Source organism: Miscanthus floridulus, chromosome 14 (genome assembly GCF_019320115.1).
Source record: "Miscanthus floridulus cultivar M001 chromosome 14, ASM1932011v1, whole genome shotgun sequence".
In the NCBI taxonomy this organism is placed as follows: Eukaryota; Viridiplantae; Streptophyta; class Magnoliopsida; order Poales; family Poaceae; genus Miscanthus; species Miscanthus floridulus.
Window position 1 is genome coordinate 81,504,294 of NC_089593.1, and position 19,055 is coordinate 81,523,348.

At 40.6% G+C, this 19,055-nt stretch overlaps 1 protein-coding gene across 1 annotated transcript; it reads left to right on the forward strand.

Moving 5' to 3' along the window:
* The first annotated feature begins 7,225 nt into the window (after window positions 1-7,225).
* Window positions 7,226-18,825, forward strand: LOC136503861 (uncharacterized). Its single transcript, XM_066498804.1, has 7 exons — window positions 7,226-7,283; window positions 7,382-7,528; window positions 7,616-7,731; window positions 7,874-8,534; window positions 8,780-8,848; window positions 8,935-9,024; window positions 18,647-18,825. Exons 1-7 carry the CDS (start codon window positions 7,226-7,228, stop codon window positions 18,823-18,825), a joined length of 1,320 nt encoding a protein of 439 aa, XP_066354901.1.
* Window positions 18,826-19,055: the final 230 nt, after the last annotated feature.

A 19,055-nucleotide genomic window follows, 5' to 3' on the forward strand; every position in this document is an offset into this window, starting at 1 on the left:
ATGCTAGACTTTAATGTCTTGTAATGTAATGCTACACTTTTAAGTTCTCGAACTTGTGCAAATACATGGTTATTAAGTCCTGAGTCCTAACAGCTTTTCAAGTTTAGAGCATGGTTCCTGTCCTGACAGGCCACAACGTTGGCTCCATTTTGCTGGTAGTAGCTATTGAATGCATATGAAGCATGGGAAGCTAAATTGTCTGGCTGGTAGCAAGGTTGGCTTGGTTGAATGGCAGAGCAATCTACGATGCCTAGACCACATGCCCAGTTGAGGGCATTCTGCAGATCTATTTCTGATGCATTAGTTGAAGCAATACACCAGGTACCATTTGCACTTATATTGTTTGCTCCAGTCATAACATCCACATTGCCAGGTTTCCTATCAGGAAAGAACAGTCCCCAGTTCCTCTTCGACTCAATGCCAGGTTTCCTATTCTCATTGAACAATGAAAATATGTAGACATCAATTTCTTCCCCAGGTCATGGGATAGTGGGTGCTGGCCTCCTGACTATAGCCTATAGGTTAAGAAGCTGTTATTGCCTATGGATCACAGAATCACAGAACCCAAGTAAAGGCAAAATAGAAGAAAAGGGTATTTCTCCATCAGAGAGCAAGTCATCCTGGATGACAGCCAATTTGAGTTCCTCAGTTCACATGAAAGAGCAATAGGATATGAAATCAAATTTGCTAGAAGCAAAAAAAGCAATAAGACTTCATGTCACTAGATACCTGAAAGCCTTATCTTCGAATTCATAATTGATTCAAAGATAGCAAAATACATCTTCAATTCAATACATCTTCCATACTTGTACACCACAAACTAACAAGCATCCAACTACTACCATTCACAACTAAAAAAGCAACAAACATCTACTTCCTAAAAAGTACAGCAAGCACTACAATCACACAGGCCGCCAATACAAACTTCAGCAAACCTAGTTCCTTCTCTACCATCCTGCATTTCAACTGAACATCATCTATTCTAGCTGTTTGCACCGTTGGTGCCACAACATATGTGCCTGCAAATCCTGCTTCCACCTTGGCTCTTTCTTGCTGCCTTGACGCTTCTGTAGTGACTAATGCTAGATCCATGTGGCCATTTCCCTGTCTGTTAGCCGTCCTCATTGCTCGCACTTGGTCACGGAGCTCAATAAGAATGGGTGCAAGGTGCTCCAGGGTTGGTGGATCAATCCAGCAATAAAATTGGCATGGCTGCATATTGCTCTGCAACCATGATTACAACCAAAACCAAGACAACTTTAATCATCACATTCAACAAAGAACCAAGGACAAGAACCAAACGCTAAACAAGTCATCGATCGAACTCACCTGAGATCCGAAGCAATTGTAGAACCTGCGGCCTAGATTATCATTGGTCCACGACGTCCACTTTGCTGCCTTCGCTCCACAATCACAAAGCACGGGCAGCCAATAATCAAGAGGGCCTCGGCGACACAGCAAGGAGGACGACCAAGAGCCACCACGGTCAGACCTTCCTCCTCCCCTCCAGCTACTCGCGCTGCTTGAGCTCGCCATGCTGTCGCCGCCGTCGGGAGTTAGGGTTCAGGGTTGGGGAAGGAACGGAAGAGAGTGAGCAAGTCGGTGACTGGAGCTGTCGATCCGCACCCGCACCAGCACCCTCCGTCGTCGTTGTCACCGCTGCCGTCGGGAGTTAGGGTTCGGGGTTGGGGAACAAACAGAATAGAGTGAGAGGAGAGAGCATGAGTAAGTGGGCCGCGAGAAAAGGAAAAAGGCCCAATAACGCGGTCGTCGCAGGTTGACCGGGCAGAAACCGCCGATGCGCCGGCGCGAGGGCCATTTCTATCTAGTTTACAGAGTTGATAGACTGCGGTTGTCTGGTTTTGGAGTTGGAGGGCTAAAACCAAACTGCTGCCATAGTTGGAGGGCCAAAAACGGACTTTTTCATTGCCAGAAAGATATGACATGGTCCTGTTAAAATTGGAAAAACAATTATTAACTACAACTTCATAAAATAGGGAATTGGACAGATTAAGGAATTGGACAGAGATAAGATATCACGTACCTGAATCCTGACTGCTGGCTTGCTACCGCCTGCGGCCTGCCTGATGGTGTTGTGATGCCGTGATGGAATCGGACTTGACAGAGACAAGAGATCACCGATCACGTCGGTGCCGCCTGCCTAACTAATGGTGATGCTGCCGCCTGCCGTACTACAGTGCGCGGTCGCGCGGAGTGCCCGGCCGGCGACTTGCTAGGACGCTGCCACGATGGCTCATGGAGAAAGCAAGCGGAGAAGTCGCGGAAGTCCAATTGAACTCGAAGGAAGCCGCGTCATCGCGACTCGCGACTCACGTTGAGCTGAATGCGCGTCGTGTTGGCCGTATGTTTGGGCTTGGGCTGAGACGCTGAGTACTAGTACTTGTACTGTATGCATATCTTGGAAGGGGCCCATCAGCTCCCTGGGCCTGGGACGCCTGTCCCTCTCGTCCCGCCCCAGGGCTGGGCCTGTCGCTGCCACTGCTAGTTTGTGACTTGAGCCGACAGTGATGTTATGCTATCACTGTCAGCTTTTGACTTAGTCGACAGTGATAGATGCACAGTACAAAAGCTGATGTCCTTATTCCTCCTCCTTCAATCTGGAGCACACTTAGCCAAGGAGATGTCTTTCCCTACCTCTCCCTTGTGGCCATTTTTCACCAAAATTCTTATGGAAGGTCTTGGATTTTGAAGCATGAACATGATCTTCTTGCTTTAAGGTTAGTAACCAGCATCCACTCCTTTGAATTTATAGCTTTTTAATTATTTTGATTGCTAGATTGCTTGATTCTCATGCTAGTTATTTCTCCATTTTAGAGAGCACTTTTCAATTCTTTAGAGAGACATCCATTTTAATTCCTAACACTTTTCAATTATGTCCTCAATGAGAATGCCATGAAATAAAAAGGTGCAGATCTCTTTTTTCTCTACAGCTTTAATATAAATTGTATCTATATCCGAGTTCATATCCATATATAGAAGTTATGATTTTTTTTAAGATGAGTTAGTCTATCAATCTTATATTATCTTATCTTATATATATTACAACTAAAAAGAGCCAAGTGTTATCGTCTCCGTGAAACTAATCGGACTACCTCCCTAATTGCGTCCCTCGGGGAAAAAACCTTGACTCCCGTGGTCAAGCCGCGCTAAAAAAAGTCGCTTGAAAAAAAAGTTTCTCCCACGCCGCCTCTCCTCTCCTTAAGGAACCGCCCCTCTCGTCTCGCTTGAGAGAACCATCGCCCGCGCATGATGCCCAGCTCCCAGCTCCCAGTTCATCTCGCTCCAAGGAACCGCCGCCGGACGTTGCTGGACGCGACGCTACGCCTGCGACCCCTGCGCCCGTGACCGCGAAGCCGCCGAGTGACCTCGCCAAGCCGCTACCGCCGTCGGATGGGCCGCTGCTGGACGCGACAAGGCGCCTACGACATCTGCGACCCTACGCCCGTGACCGCGAAGCCGTCGGACGACCGAGGACGACCACGCAAAACTGTTGCCACCGTCGGACAGGCCGCTGCCGGACGCGACGCGGTGCCTGCGGCCCCTACGCCCGCGACCGATTCGGGGGCCAACTTCGCCACCAAGTATTCATGCAGAACCAAAGCCCATTGCCATCCATCTCCCCCACCAATGGTTTCTTTCTCTTTCATACTGATAATAGATGAATAAAGCTCGAACTCTGAATTTTTATCTGAACACTGAAATTTTGTTGCAACTTGATAGTTCTTTTTTTTTTGTGAATTGCAACTTGATAGTTCAGACACTTGTTAGATGGGTCTTTAACCCATTAAGGTCTTCATTGTTGGGATAACTACCAGGAGTCCAGGATTGCACCTGAAACTGAGAACTGAAGTTAACCTCGAACTGAGAACTGAAGTTAACCTGAAACTAAGAACTGAAGTTAACCTGTGGTTGTCTTGTCTTTACCCATGTCATTGCAAGTTTTTTTTTTAATTTTTTATTTACTGATTTCCTAATTTTTTATATTGGAACATGTTCAAAGCTTGTATTCTTTGGAAGGTTTTGTGTTTGTGAGTAAATCTGCTAATGGACCTAACCATACACCCAAAATGGAAAATGAACATGATTTTTAAATATTTGTTTTAGTGAACTACAGAAGCATATATCAAAGTCAATTAGCACATGGGGCAAATAATCCATTTACAGCTCACTATAGTTCAACCATGTTGCTCCATATTCCTACCTGTATGTGTTCAGATCTGCTCTAAAATCAGGTATTGTGATCCAGCCAATGCAGTTGCTGTTTTGAGCACCATAATATAAGCATATAGGAGTAATGTATGTTAACTGATTTTTTCCAGTGCCATTCATTGCTTTAATATTTTCTGACAAGTACTCATATTAAGGATTCTTTAGAGAATTACCGGTGCATACTTGTAAGTTAATGGAAAAATGGTATACCTTTCTGGCTTTCTCTAGACTGCATCTTACTGTTGCAGGAAATGAGAGAAGGTAGTGAAGTGAGGCAAGCTGAACTTTTCTACTGATAAAATACGACTCAGTGAACTATTTACAGCTTGATGAGGTTGAGCCGTATACAATAAAAATGAGGTTTTCTTGTTTGATTGTAATAGTTTCTTCCTCGTTTTTTAGGGTGCAACATTTTCAATAAGCTACCATATATCAAACATATGAAGACTTCAAACTAATTTATGAATAATTTCTATGTTGTTGTATTGAAACCTTGTTCTGCACATGAGCATTATATGTACCATATGCTAATCCTGGCAATAATTTTCTATTTTTCCATAGGCTTGCATCTATACATGAGACATCAATACTGAAAACTGCTACCTTCGTTTTGACCCTATAATTTTCTATACATGGATTTCCTTATGGCGTTCCTGGAGACTTGATCTCCTGCAGGCAAGCACTCCTCACTGTAAGTAATAGGTACATACTCCACTTTGTTTCGGTTCCTGTTGGAATTGGTGTAGTGCTGCATCTTGTTCCTCTGTTTTTTATGAAATATTGTGTTGAGTTTAATAGGCTGGTTCAATGGGGATCATCTAAGTTTCGAAGTCTCTTTGTATCAAATAACTAAACTGATAGCTACAACCTTTAAATTGAGATCTGAAATATATATCCTATCCTGTAAGCTGAAATAAATATCCTTTCCTTTTACCTGAAATAGGCATCCTGTAAACTAAAACTGAGAATTGATGCTACTCTGTTTGACAGTAAAGCTACAAACCGCTCATTATAAGTTTTTTTATATTGGCCAATTCCTTTGCTGATTTGATACTTTGGCATTTTCCTATCTTGTGACATATTGATGTTTTAGTGTTTCTCCCCTTAGACTTATGTAGTACTAATAATTGGCTTCAATAAATAGTATGGTCAAATACACTTGAAAACTTCAAATGCCATGATCTCCTCCTTTGTTCAAATATGCTCTGCAACGTTTTCAACTTATAGGCTTCTAATGACTGATTGGATTTCATTGACATAAAGTTAAATTCAATTGAGCACCAATCTTGATGTATACTCTTGTCATTAAGCATTTATGATAGTTTTTTAGTGAAAGCTAAATTTTGGCCTCTCAGTCATAACAAACTATATTCAGTTTCCATTACGTGTCTGTTTGCACAAAAAATATAATTTGTGATGATGAAAATTCATTCATAAGTATTATTTAGGCTCCAATGAATTTTATATCCTCACTGCCAATTACAGAGGTTTAGTTTCAGTCCTAATTTGTTCAGAAGTTGAGTTATTTAGTATTGGCTTTCTCTGTCATTCTGCATGGGAGTTCTCATTTATGAGATTGCTTGCTAACCTATGTCAGGCACCTAGAAAGAAAAAATTTGACAGCCAGTTGCTGCAGCCACAAGATATGAACTACTCTGAAATTCCCAATTGCCTTTGCTGTTCATGTTAGGCACCTCCTTCATTGACCTCTCAAGATATCATTCTATAAAATCAAGCACATCCATCCATTTGTAGGTACACATCCTAATTTTGTTCAGTGCCATACTTTTTACTGTCTGTCAATAGGTCGTTACTCAGTGATTTTGTTTTTTCAACTCTGATGGTAAGTTTGTGTGCTTAGAAAGAATTTGCATTCTAAGGTATATGAAGAGTATAAAATATCTACATCCCTGGGGTTTTCAGCATAATAAAGAGCCCACCTATTGGATTGTTCTTCTGCGTTTCTATCTCAACAAACATGGATTTGCCCTTCCTAGATTCCGTGACAGTGTGCGTGAGGGATAGAATTGATGGAAATTTACTGAATTGAAATTCACTTGCGGCATGAAAATTTGCTAGCCTCAAGGTGTCTTTTACAAAATTATTGTGCTTGTGTTGATGACATTTAAGGGGTAGAAATTCTGTGTAGTATTTCTGTAAGGCATCCGGTGCTAGCAGTGAAAACACCTTGGCTAAGTTGATTTTTGAGTAATGGTATGAACAACCTAAAGTGACTCTTTCAGTGTAGCAAGATGGTCCCCTAAGAAACTATTTTACCATAAAGAAACTCCCCTGAAATTTAATCGTACGATTTTGTTGTAGTGGGCAGATTTTGTCTGGCTAGAGTACAGATAGTCAGTGGTGTTTACTTTGCTCTTTTCACAAGTATGCACTACAAAGTCCCTTTCTTTCCAGCTATGTTGTTGTGTGCAACTTATTTGACACAACACAACTCTGTTCATTTGCAGATAGGGTATTTTGTTCTGACTGTAATACCAAAGAAGTATACGAGGAAGGGGCCAAAGGAGTTGCCCTCTCTGTAGTAAGTGGCATTAACTGTGAGTCAACACCTGCTTCCTATCTTACTCCAATTTTTTTTGAATCAAAGTATTCCATGAAGTCACTGAAATGTGTTTTCTTCCCCTCTTTATTTGTTTGTTACAGCAAGTGTTTTTGCATATGGTCAAACAAGTAGTGGAAAAACATACACCATGACTAGAATAACATAACACTGAAAAATCAAATTCTTTCTAAGCACACAAACTATTGCACTGAACTGAATGTTGCACTTGTCAAACAAGGGCTTTATTTTAGAGATTGTAACTGGTTCACTTCCTCTGTGTAACCACCCAAAAGACATTCCTTAGTCCTACCTATTGTGTAGCCCGACCGCTCGGTGGCATTATTTGGTAGGCCAACATGTAGCACTAACTTGCCTTTTTGTTTCTCACCTAATAATTACCATAAGATTCCGAGGAATTTGATGGTTAATTCAATGGAAAATAGTGGCTCTCCAGCACCATTGGGTGACAAGACTAACACTACTAATGGAGGTAAACAAAATAAATCATCCTTTTACTATATTATGTTAAATTCAATGTATTGTTTATATTATTAATGATAATTAAAGTATCTGGATGTAACACTGTAGGAAGTGATGCTGGAGAATGCAAGAGAGAAAGAGAAAAGGCTCGATGGCTCGCAATGTCTCAAGAGAAAAGGGACGAAAGAAATAAAAAACGTCGAGAAGCATATAAAAGAAAAAAGGGGCAACACCTACATATTGAAACTACCAATGGTAGTATAGTAGAGACGTTGTTGAGTAATAATATAGATATTACTATACTATTGATGTTACTCATACGTGTTGTGTCATAATTGGTAGATGGTCAGGATGGATCAAACAAGGAAAATATGGATTCTAATAAAACATATGATTGGTTGCATAGGAATGATTCACTCCATGTAATTAATATTGATGATATATTCAATCAGAAGGTAATTCAACTGTTGTTTATATGGCATCAACGCCTACATTTTTATGTTGGTGAATCTATCAATAGCTTTATATACAGCGAGAGGATCATTGATGGATATCTGGTGTGTTCTAGTTGTCTTGCTACTATTTTAATTCAAACACAACTATGTAGGTGATGACGATGAAGTAATTACTGTTTGTAGCATTGTTAATCAAGAAATGCAGTCACAACGCACTGATGCTTCACGTAAGAGACAGTTAACAAATGAGCAAGTCATGGCTGATCGTGTAAGGAAGAGGATGACATATGCAAACATGGCACCTAAGCAACGGGGACAAAGGCGCAGACAACAGAGGCTTTACAATAAAACTCCATCTCGTAAAGAGGCAATGAAAGTGACTACAAACCGCTCTAAGGAGGTGAAGAAACACACCTTAAACAGTGAGTCCATCGCAATGGAGAATCCACTCTTTAATCCAAAGATGGTGTGGCCCACTACAAACTCATTTGGGCCTCATGGACCCATAGTAAGCCCCAGCGATTGGGTTATCCCAGAATCCACCGCAACACCTATTTGCTTCCCACAAGCTACTGAGGAGACAAATGATGATGATGATGGATGTGGTGATATACTGCCTGGTCATATGACACATAGACAAAATGTTCCATTTGAGCAAAGACATGCATTGTTAGCCCATCGTAACATTGTGTTTGAGCGCCGCATCGGTCGAAACACGGGAGTAGCTAACAATGATGATGAATGCATGACTAAAGACCATGCGGATGAAGAAATGCCCTTACCTCAGTCAACCGTTACCAACAACGGTAAGTAATGAGGTCTCCCTACCCATATTCCTTCACATGAAACAACTTTATTTCTATCTCAACCATGTCCATTATGTGATTGACAGAAAATGCTGGACCAAGCAATCAAAATGCATTAGCTACACCTGCACAACCATTATTTGATGACACAGATAATTTGCACTACTTTTAACATTCTTTACAGTATTTGCTTTCCTTTATTGTTACCCAAGTTGTAATATCTCATGGCACTGTGACGATCATAGATGATGATGAGGGCGATATATTTGAAGATGATGAGGAAGAGGATGAGGGATACCTGTTTGCTAGGCAAGGTATTTGTACCAAATACCAAATACCTTTCTAAACATCCATTCCTTTATCTAACCTTTATTTTTATGCTCAAATGTCATTTCAATAGAGGAATCAGATAATGATGTCCAAAGTGATACTCCTAAGGAAGACGTAGCTTCTAACCCTAAAGTACCTGACCCATATGAAAAGGTGTATAGTAACATGCCTAGGGAGACACACATGCTAAAACATGTCTTAGATTGCCATCATTATGGTGCTAAGAGGTTTCCAAAAGAACCTCCTAGGTTCTGTTGCCGCAGTGGAAAGGTCAAACTGAATGCACCCGTCATACCAGACTAGCTCATGAGGCTTTGGACGAGCTCTGACATGGATGCTAGGCATTTCCATAACAATATCAATTTTTTCAATGGCCACTTCTCTTTCACTTCCCTCTACTGTCGCCTCGACATTGTTACTGCTAACATCAGAAACAGCGGCATATATACCTTCCTTGCACATGGCATGATCTATCACAATGTAAGGTCATTTGGGAGAAAAGATGGTAAGGAGCCTAGACATCCTGAGCTTTACTTCTATGATGATGATCCGAGCCTTGAGCATTGATACCAAAGGTGTCAGGAAGAGAAGTACCAAAAAGATAAAGAAGTTATAGAGAGATTGGTGGCCATCCTTTGTGACAACCTGTACTCACAACATCTGAGGTGTATGAGGCAGGCTGAACATGTCGAGAACTATTGTCTCACACTTAACCTTGATCAGCGATTGGACCAAAGGACATACAACGTGCCGATGGCTTCAGCGGTGGCTGCTGTTTGGATCAAGGGTAATGAACTCCTTAGTCAATTTTAGAATAGTGTTGTCCTGCATGGGAAAGATAGGAGTAGGCATGGCATCTAATCATATCATGGGTGCTATGATGCTCTTTCATACCCACTCTTCTTCTCTAGCGGTGAGCTTGGATGACATATGGATATCCTGAAGAAAGGTGTTACCATGGAGGATGTCAACTCGGCTCGTGCCCTGCGTAAGGCTCATAGTGGTACATAAGAAGAAGAAGAAGAAACAGGTTTGTTTATCTTTCTTATACTTTTCATGTATACCAAACCATTATCCTTGAAACACCTCTAATACCATAGTTTTTTAACTCTCCGGGAAATTTATGTGTTTCTATGCGTGACTACTACTGCTACAAGTTCCAAATGCAGCCAGGAATCTTTAATCCCATACTTTATGGCCAACGTCTTTTCCAACAGTTTGCGGTTGACACGTACACCAAAATTGAGAGTTCTTGATTGGATTACATATGCAATCATCAAAAGGAGATTAGGGCCAACCTCTACCAAGGATTGGTTGATAGCCTGCATGCTGGTGAGGGTAGATCAAAAGCTATTGGAAAGCGAACAATGATGCCTTCATCGTTTATTGGAGGCCCAAGGGACATGAGGCGTAGGTACTTAGATACCATGGCACTGGTGTGGAGGTTTGGAAAACCAGACATCTTCCTGACTATGACATGCAATCCAAAGTGGGATGAGATCACGCATGAGTTGTACCCTGGGCAAACACCATCGGATCATCCAGATCTTATTGATTAGGTGTTTAGGGCAAAACTAGAAGAGCTTAAGCACATGTTGATAAAAAGGATATCCTTGGAAACGTTCGTGCACACATGTATGTTGTGGAGTTCTAGAAGAGTGGTCTACCGCATGTACATTTGTTTTGCTAATCATGGAGGGACGCTATAAAATCACATACCCAGAGCAGTATGACCTACAAAATCACAACCATTATAAACCATTAATATAGCATGCATAAGGGCATAAATATAAGCACCAATGAAGGTTTAGGGGTTTAAACTAACAAATTTCATGATTTTTGGTGAATCTGTATTTTTTGTAGGGTTTATGCAGAAAACTATCACGGTGGACCAAGATGTCAGATTTAATCACGCTTATCCATAGCGAAATGGACACCAGAAGGTTCCAGAAGACTCAAGAGGACTCCACACCAAAGCAGAGGGGTAGAGGCTGCCAAGTGGGGCTGGCCTACTCCACCTGCAGGCCGCCTAACCACCTAGGCTCACACGTCAAACCCTCCTTCGAATGTCGGTTCTCCACTGCCTTCTAAATTAGATCTACGCCATCCTTTATGTCGGCTTGATCTAAGGGATTATGTTGGATGCTCCGGGCTATATATACCAGCCCTTGCCACCCCCAGGCATAACTCCAATCATCAAGTCATTTGAGAAAATAGAAACCCTAATCATCCTCAGAGCTCCACCATATTCTAGGGTGTAGCTAGTTAGGCTAGGTCTAGAGGGAGGCAAGCAGGCTTCGCTTGGATTCCCGATCTTGTCAAGAGTGTGGTTTGGTATAATCTTTGTACCCCCTCTCTTTTGTACCACCATTATTTTTATATGCTAGTTACAATTGTTATGACAATATTAGTATTCATCTCATTCATGTTCTTCATTATAATGTTCAACGTCTACTTTGATTATATACTTAGTATAGCTAGTTTATCATTATGTTTATGCATAAGTTCATATAGCACTCACTCTAAAGTACACGGGGTGGGTGGTCGACATTGTGTAAGCGTGGTGCTTATATGTTGTTTACCTGTGGATACACCCTAGATTCTAGGTCATGTGGTAGATCGCGGATGTGACACTCCCATTAAGTTCTTTGTAGTCCACTCCCCGAATATAGGTGCAAGTAGGGTCCGGTTACAAAGGAAGAACAAGCTATGTTCTTAATCTTCCTTAGTAATATCCTTTGTGTAGATATAAAGATAACCTTAGCCATGACGACACAAGATTACTGTGACTAACGTATGTTTTGCAGAGGAAATTTGATTTAGGTCATGGTAATGGTAATTGTTTGGGCAATTATGGTTTTCATGCCCCTATCGATGGAAATCATTTTGGTTTTCAAAGGATGGATGACAAGGTTAAGGACAGACTAGTTCTAAGTGTCGTTTGGAGTTAGAGAGACACTTAGAGTAGTTTAAGACTTTGTTTTTTTCTTTGGCCGTACTATTAAGAGGGGTATGGATTAGTAGTTTGACCTAGGTGAGTCCAATGGTTTAGGTGTGGTGTACACTTGTCAAACTTAGCACTAGGTAGCTCAGGGACAGCCCAAAGATCGTCGAAAGTTAATTTCATTCACGAAGGATTTCGAATTGGATGTGATTAGAGGGTTCAATTAATGACCAAACGCTGGACCAGACTCGGTCAAGGTGAGTCCGATCAGTTGTTGGCGTGCGCTGTAGAAAAATAGAAACACTTCTAGGCACAAGGGGGTGAAGTGGGCTAAGTGTAGGGCTTAATTATTGAAAGAAATTTAGAATTAGCCCAATTCACCCCCTCTTGGTCATCTTGATCCTTTCAATTGGTATTGGAGTCTCATGCTCCTTAAATTAGGCTTAATCGCCTAGAGCAAGATGTCCCATAGGGATGGACCCCCTCCCGTCTTTAAGGAAGATAATTTTCTTATTGGAAAATTTGCATGGAGGCGTACCTAGAGGCTTTAGATGTTGGAGTGCTTAGAGATGCCTCACAAGGCTTCCCAAAACCTAAGGATCCCATCAACCTTCAAGGTGATGAGGTTCACTATGAGAAGTGGAATGCAAAGGCTAGAAACTCTCTTTTTAGAGGCCTTTGCAAGGATGTCTTTAACCATGTGTGGAACCACAAAGATGCCCATTCACTATGATTGGATATTTGTGTGCTCCATGAGGGAACCAAGAATGAGCATGAGGAATGCTATCACCTTGTGATAAAGAAACTTGATTCATTTGAAATGCTTCCTAGTGAAAGTGCTAATGAAATGTATTCACGCTTGAATATTCTTGTAGAGGAGGTTAATGGGCTTGGACTCACTCAAATGCAACCATCTGATGTTGTGAGAAAGATCTTGAGTGTCCTCCCCATTGACAAGTATGGACATATTGTGATGGTGCTTCATCAAGGTGATCTTTCCACCACTATGCCAACTTAAATATTGGGGAAGATCAATGCACATGAGATGTACATGCACATCACTCCACAAGATGGCTCTTCTTCCACCAAGAAGAAAGATTTGGCATTCAAGGCTAGCGAACAGAAGAGGGGCAAAGCAAAAGTTGATCATGATAGCTCAAGTGATGATAAGATTCATGATGCAAGCCTTGCTCTCATGTTGAGAAGAACCGCCAAGATGCTCAAGAAGCTAAACAAGAATGGTATCAAGTTTGATGGCAAGAAGAAGAAATTCTTCACTAGTAGTAGAAGGAAGCTCATCTCCGAAATGGATTACTACAATTGTGGAGATCTTGGTCATCTAGCTCATCAATGCCCCAAACCTAAGAAAGACAAGTACAAGAAGTACAAGGGCAAGAAAGATGACTCAAGTGATGATGATGAGAGGAAGAAGAACAAGCCATACAAGAAAAAAGATCATAAGAACAAGGAATTTCACAAGAAGAAGAATGGCAATGCCTATATTGTTGGTGATTGGCTCATGGACATTGAATCATCAAGTGGCTCATCCGATGATGAAAGTGAAAATGAGAAGGTGGTTGCTCTTGTGATTGTCTCTTCACTATCTCCACCGACACCTCTGTCATCATCCTCCACACACCTATGCCTCATGGCCACGGGTAAATGAAAGGTACAAAATGATGATAATAGTAGTGGTGATGACAATGCTAGTGATGATGAATGGTAGTGATAGTGATGAAGAATTAGAATCACCTTCTTATGATGATCTTGTCAAATTGCTAAACCAATGCACTAAAATCATTAGAAAGACAAGAGCTAAAAATGAGAAGCTAGAACTTGAGAATGACTCATTCTTAGCAAAGTATGACATAGCCAAAAAAGCTAGTGATGATCTTAGAGAAGAGAATAAAATTGTGTCATCCAAACTCAAGGAGCTCAAAACCTCTAAAAGAGAGCTTAGAGAAAAACATGATAAACTTGAGGGGATATACAATGAACTCACCACTAGTTACAACTTGCTAAAAGAAGAGTACACCAATCTCAAGATTAATCATGACAATCTTGTTCTTTCTCATGAGTTATTGTCCAATGAGCCGCATGATGCCACTAACAATGTTGTTACGATTGATATAGCCACATCATTTGATGACTTGATTGTTGAGAGCATTGAGCAAGGTTCTAGTAGCAAAGGCAAGAAAGTGGTTGAGTCCAACAACTATGATGATTATGTCAAGCTCAAGAATGATAATGAAAAGCTCAAGAAGGTTCTTGAAAAGCTATCAACCACCAATAAAATTGTGATAGAGAATCTTGACAATGATCATGATATGGCTTGAGCAAGTTCACAAGATGGAGAAGAATCGTGAAGAACTTAGAGAAGAAAACAAGAAACTCAAGTTGGAGAAAGAACATCTCAAGACCGGTTTGAGCAAGTTCACAAGAGACCAATATCTTCAAAGTGAGATACTTATGAACATCATGATGAAGATGGATAGAAGTGGTATTGGGTTCTTGGCAAATCAAGAGAAGAAAGCTCAAGTTCAACATCAACAACAATACAAGTCAAAGCCTAAGCCAAAGAGATGTTTTGAGTGTGGACAAGAATGTTACTTTGCTCATGAGTGTGAAACTCCACCACCACAGCCCTTTGCCCAAGCATTCTAAACCCTTTGCTTTCAATGCTCACTACATGCTTAGAAAGGATTCTAGTGGAAATATGAAAGTCATGTTCTTATGTGCACCCAACAAGAATAGGCCTAAGCAAATTTGGGTTGCTAAGTCACTAGTTGAGAAAGTCAAGGGCCCTCATCAAGTTTGGGTCCCTAAACAACAAGCTTGATCTCTTGTGTGTGTAGGTGAACTACAAGACAGGTAGAAGTCATTGGGTTATTGATAGTGATTGCACTCAACATATGACCGGTGATCCTCGTATGTTCACCTCACTAGATGAAAAAGTAGATGGTCAAGAAAGGATTACATTTGGTGACAATTCAAAGGGCAAAGTACAAGGATTGGGCAAAGTTACAATATCAAATGATCACTCAATATCAAATATGCTATATGTTGCTTCATTGAGCTTCAACTTGCTATCCGTTGGTCAATTGTGTGATCTTGGCTTTCAATGTTTGTTCACCAAGAAGGAAGTGGTTGTATCAAAGAAAGATGATGATCAAGTTATATTCAAGGGCTTTAGATACAACAACCTATATCTAGTGGATTTCACATCCAAAGATGCAAACTTGAAGACATGCTTATTCACCAAAACATCACTTGGGTGGCTCTGGCATAGAAGACTTGCACATGTTGGGAGAGCTCACTCAAGAAGTTAATGAAAAATGAGTTGATGAGAGGTTCGAAGGATGTGAAATTTGAGAAGGACATGCTTTGTAGTGCATGTCAAGTCGGCAAGCAAGTTGCAAACACTCATCCAATCAAAGCTTACATGTCAACAACAAGAGTGCTAGAGCTTCTTCACATGGATCTATTTGGACCAACAACTCACAAGAGTTTAGGAGGCAACCTCTATTGTCTTGTGATAGCTGATGACTACTCTAGATACACTTGGGTGTTCTTCCTTCATGACAAGACCGAAGTTGTCGCATGTTTCAAGAAGTTTGCCAAGAGAGCACAAAATGAATTTGAAGTGAAGCTCAAGAAGATAAGAAGTGACAATGGAAAAGAATTTGACAACACAAACATTGAAGCATATTGTAATGAATTTGGGATCAAGCATGAGGTCTTCGCAACCTACATGCCTCAATAAAATGGTGTAGTAGAGAGAAAAAACCAGACACTAATCACCCTTACAAGAACAATGCTTGATGAGTACAATACACCTCAAGATCTATGGGAAGAGGCCATTAGCACCGCATGCTATGCATCCAACCACCTATTTCTCCAAAAGTATCTTGGCAAGACCCCTTATGAGTTGCTCAATGGGAATAAGCCGGACATCTCATTCTTCTGGGTGTTTGGCTGCAAATGCTACATCTACAAGAAGCGGCAACACCTAGGAAAGTTCCAAAGACGTTGTGATATTGGTTTTCTTGTTGGTTACTCATCAAAGTCCAAAGCATATTGAGTATTTAATCATGCCACCGGCTTGGTTGAAGAAATATATGATGTGAAATTTGACGAATCTAACGGCTCCCAAGGAGCACATGAGAATCTTGATGATGTAGGTGATGAACCATTGAGGGAGGCCATAAAGAGGACTGCCTTCATTCTGTCGTGGATGAGGACTAAACCATAGGGCATGGTACTCCTAAGTTATCCTCTCTGTTATGCTTTTGCTAGAAATGACCGTGGTACTAGCATGTATTTAAACCAAGTGTGATGTTGATGTCAAACTTCTTTGGTTCCGCTATTTGAACTTGGTTTGTAATAACTATGTGAACTCTGATGTATGTGAGATACTTGTGAACCATTTGTGAATTGTGATGTAACATTTGACTTGTTATGTTGAATCATGTACGATCTTGGTTTGTATGTTGGTTGATTTGAGATCATTCATGATTTCATCAGACTACCAGGTCTATATGGGCTCAAGTATAATAGTTTGATCGCTTCAGTGATTGCTATTGTATTTGTGCTCTTATAAATTGGATGGTTCTGTTATAGCTGATATCGGAGCAAGGTTCAACACTAAACTTGTCATATGGGTACTTAAAACAAAGGTTTTGTTTTATAAAATTAGTTTGACAACTTATAGCTATATATAGGTGTGTTAAATTCTAAATTTTAAATTTAGAGTGTGCCAGTGGTCATATCCTTTATGCCCAGTTAAGGACTATCAGGTGGCTAAATAAGTACTAACATGGAGGTTTTTACTTTCATCGTCCATACGGCGTGCTATTGTATGGATGCCATTCACTTGAGTGGTAATGTATGGATCAATTGCTTCTACGCCTAAGGTAAGAGTGGCAAGACAGCAAGGGTGAGTATACGGTCTAAGGGGAGAGGTAGCTTTGGTACTGCGGTATATATATGTCCCATACATATATACATACATACATATATATATATATATATATATATATATATATATACATATATATATATATACATATATATATATATGTATATACATACATATGTATATATATATATGTATGTATATATACATATATATATATATATATACATATATATATATATATACATATATATATATATATATATATATATATATATATATATATATACTGTCACAGAATAAGTTATTCTGTGGCCACTTTCAGTTATGATAATTACTATACTAATTTATGAGATTATGGTAACTCCCTCATAAGTGATTTACTATAGCATTATGGTAAGTATCATCTTGAATTATAGTGTATATATATATATATATATATATATATATATATATATATATATATATATATATATATATATATATATATATATATATATACGGTAAGGCTATTCTATAGCTGGCCACAGAATAACTTATTATATGGCCACCTTGATTTACGATAATGTTTGAACCAATTTACGACAATGACAATACATACATATATATATATATATGTATATATGTATATATGTATACATGTATATATATATACTAAGGTATTTTATTGTGGGTTAGCTTTGATACGGCAGTAGATGCATATTTATATGTATGTATGGCATGTATTTGCTTTCGGATAGCTTTGATACAGAAGTATATGTATGGATATATATATATATATGGAAGTATTTAGTTACAACCTAGAGCCTAGATTTACATTTTGGCATATATAATTATTGGGTTGGGCTAAAATGAAATTCTTGTGCAGGTACACTAATAACGAAACATGTAGCCCGATTAGTTACGTATATTGAGAGAACGTATGTATGCCACCGTGTATGTCGTTAGAATTTTAAACTTTTCCTAAGATTCGTGAGTACGTTCGGAACGTGCATGCATCATGTTCACTCATGCATTTACATTTTTGCATTCCTCCCTCCCTTATAATTTTGGTACAGATGGTAACACTAGGAGCCCTGCCTCATAGTGACACGTTCCTGGCTATGTTTGGCACTCCTACCTTGCTATGGAGGGTGCTAAACTCAGTTGGGTACGCTGAGCTACCCCGCTGCTTCTAGAGGGAAGTGGCAGCTGAGGGGCAGCCATGGTATGATGTGCGGGTGACCATTCCAGCCCGTGCAGACAATCCACAGTGGCAATGTTGGAGTATTGAGTCAGATGGACAGTCTCCATGGGAAGGTGCCCAAGTGGTTGCTTTGGAGGCACTGAGTGAGATCTGTCAGGAGTTTGGTGATGAGCTCGTCAATGGTCCAGCCGAAACCTTTCCCTGGGTGGATCCATCGGTGACCGCTTGGATGCAGCTAGGCGGCAATGCACCGGTGAGAGACCATGATGAGCGAGCAGAGAGCTCTAGTGCTGCTATGAGCGCTATGTTTGCCGTCCTGAAGATGTTCTACTCCCGCCAAGACAGCTATGTTAGCTGCATGCTAGAGCTCCAGCGAGCACAGGCCGCACAACTCCAGCTGTGAGGGCATGTGCACAGGCATCAAATTTTAGCTAGAGAGGCTCAGCGGGAAACTAATAATGCTATTATAGCTTTGGAAGCTCGTCGGGTTCAGTTGGTGAATGCTGTTGCAGAAAGAGATGTAGCTAGGGTAGAGATACAGGACATCCATGCTAAGAGGGACAAGGTCATTCGCCTTGCTAAGGCTTGGGAGGCAGCTAGAATCTAGACTGTGTTTTAGGCTGCTAGGTAGTCAATGGAGTTTGATCGTAGGGAGCAGGAACTCATACGCTAGATTGAGGAGCTTCAGCTGGATGTTCATTGCCTCAACAACATGGTGAACCCAATTCTTCCTCTAGCTCCAACAGTGGAAGAAGATCCCAATGTGTTGATTGCTGAGGATGATGGCATGGAGGTGGACACCGAGGCTGAGCCTGAGGAGGAGGAGGAGGTCAAGCCCTTTGAGGATGACCACAGTGATGATGTGTTCGACATTGACAGCGACCACTCTGAGGTGTCGCTTAGCTATAGTACCTAGCTAGATGCGCTAGCTCACTATCTTTGATCCTTTATGTAATGAACTCATAATGTAGGTTTCGATCTCATGATGTACTCCTTTCATGTAATCTTGAAACCTTGCATGTTTAATCCATGTCATTGTTGAACCTTAATAAATGTCCAGTTTGTGTGCTAGCAAGCATTTGGCATGTACGGGAATGCATTGTGTGATCGCTAAGTAATTGTCGGGTATCGATAGTAGGGATACCC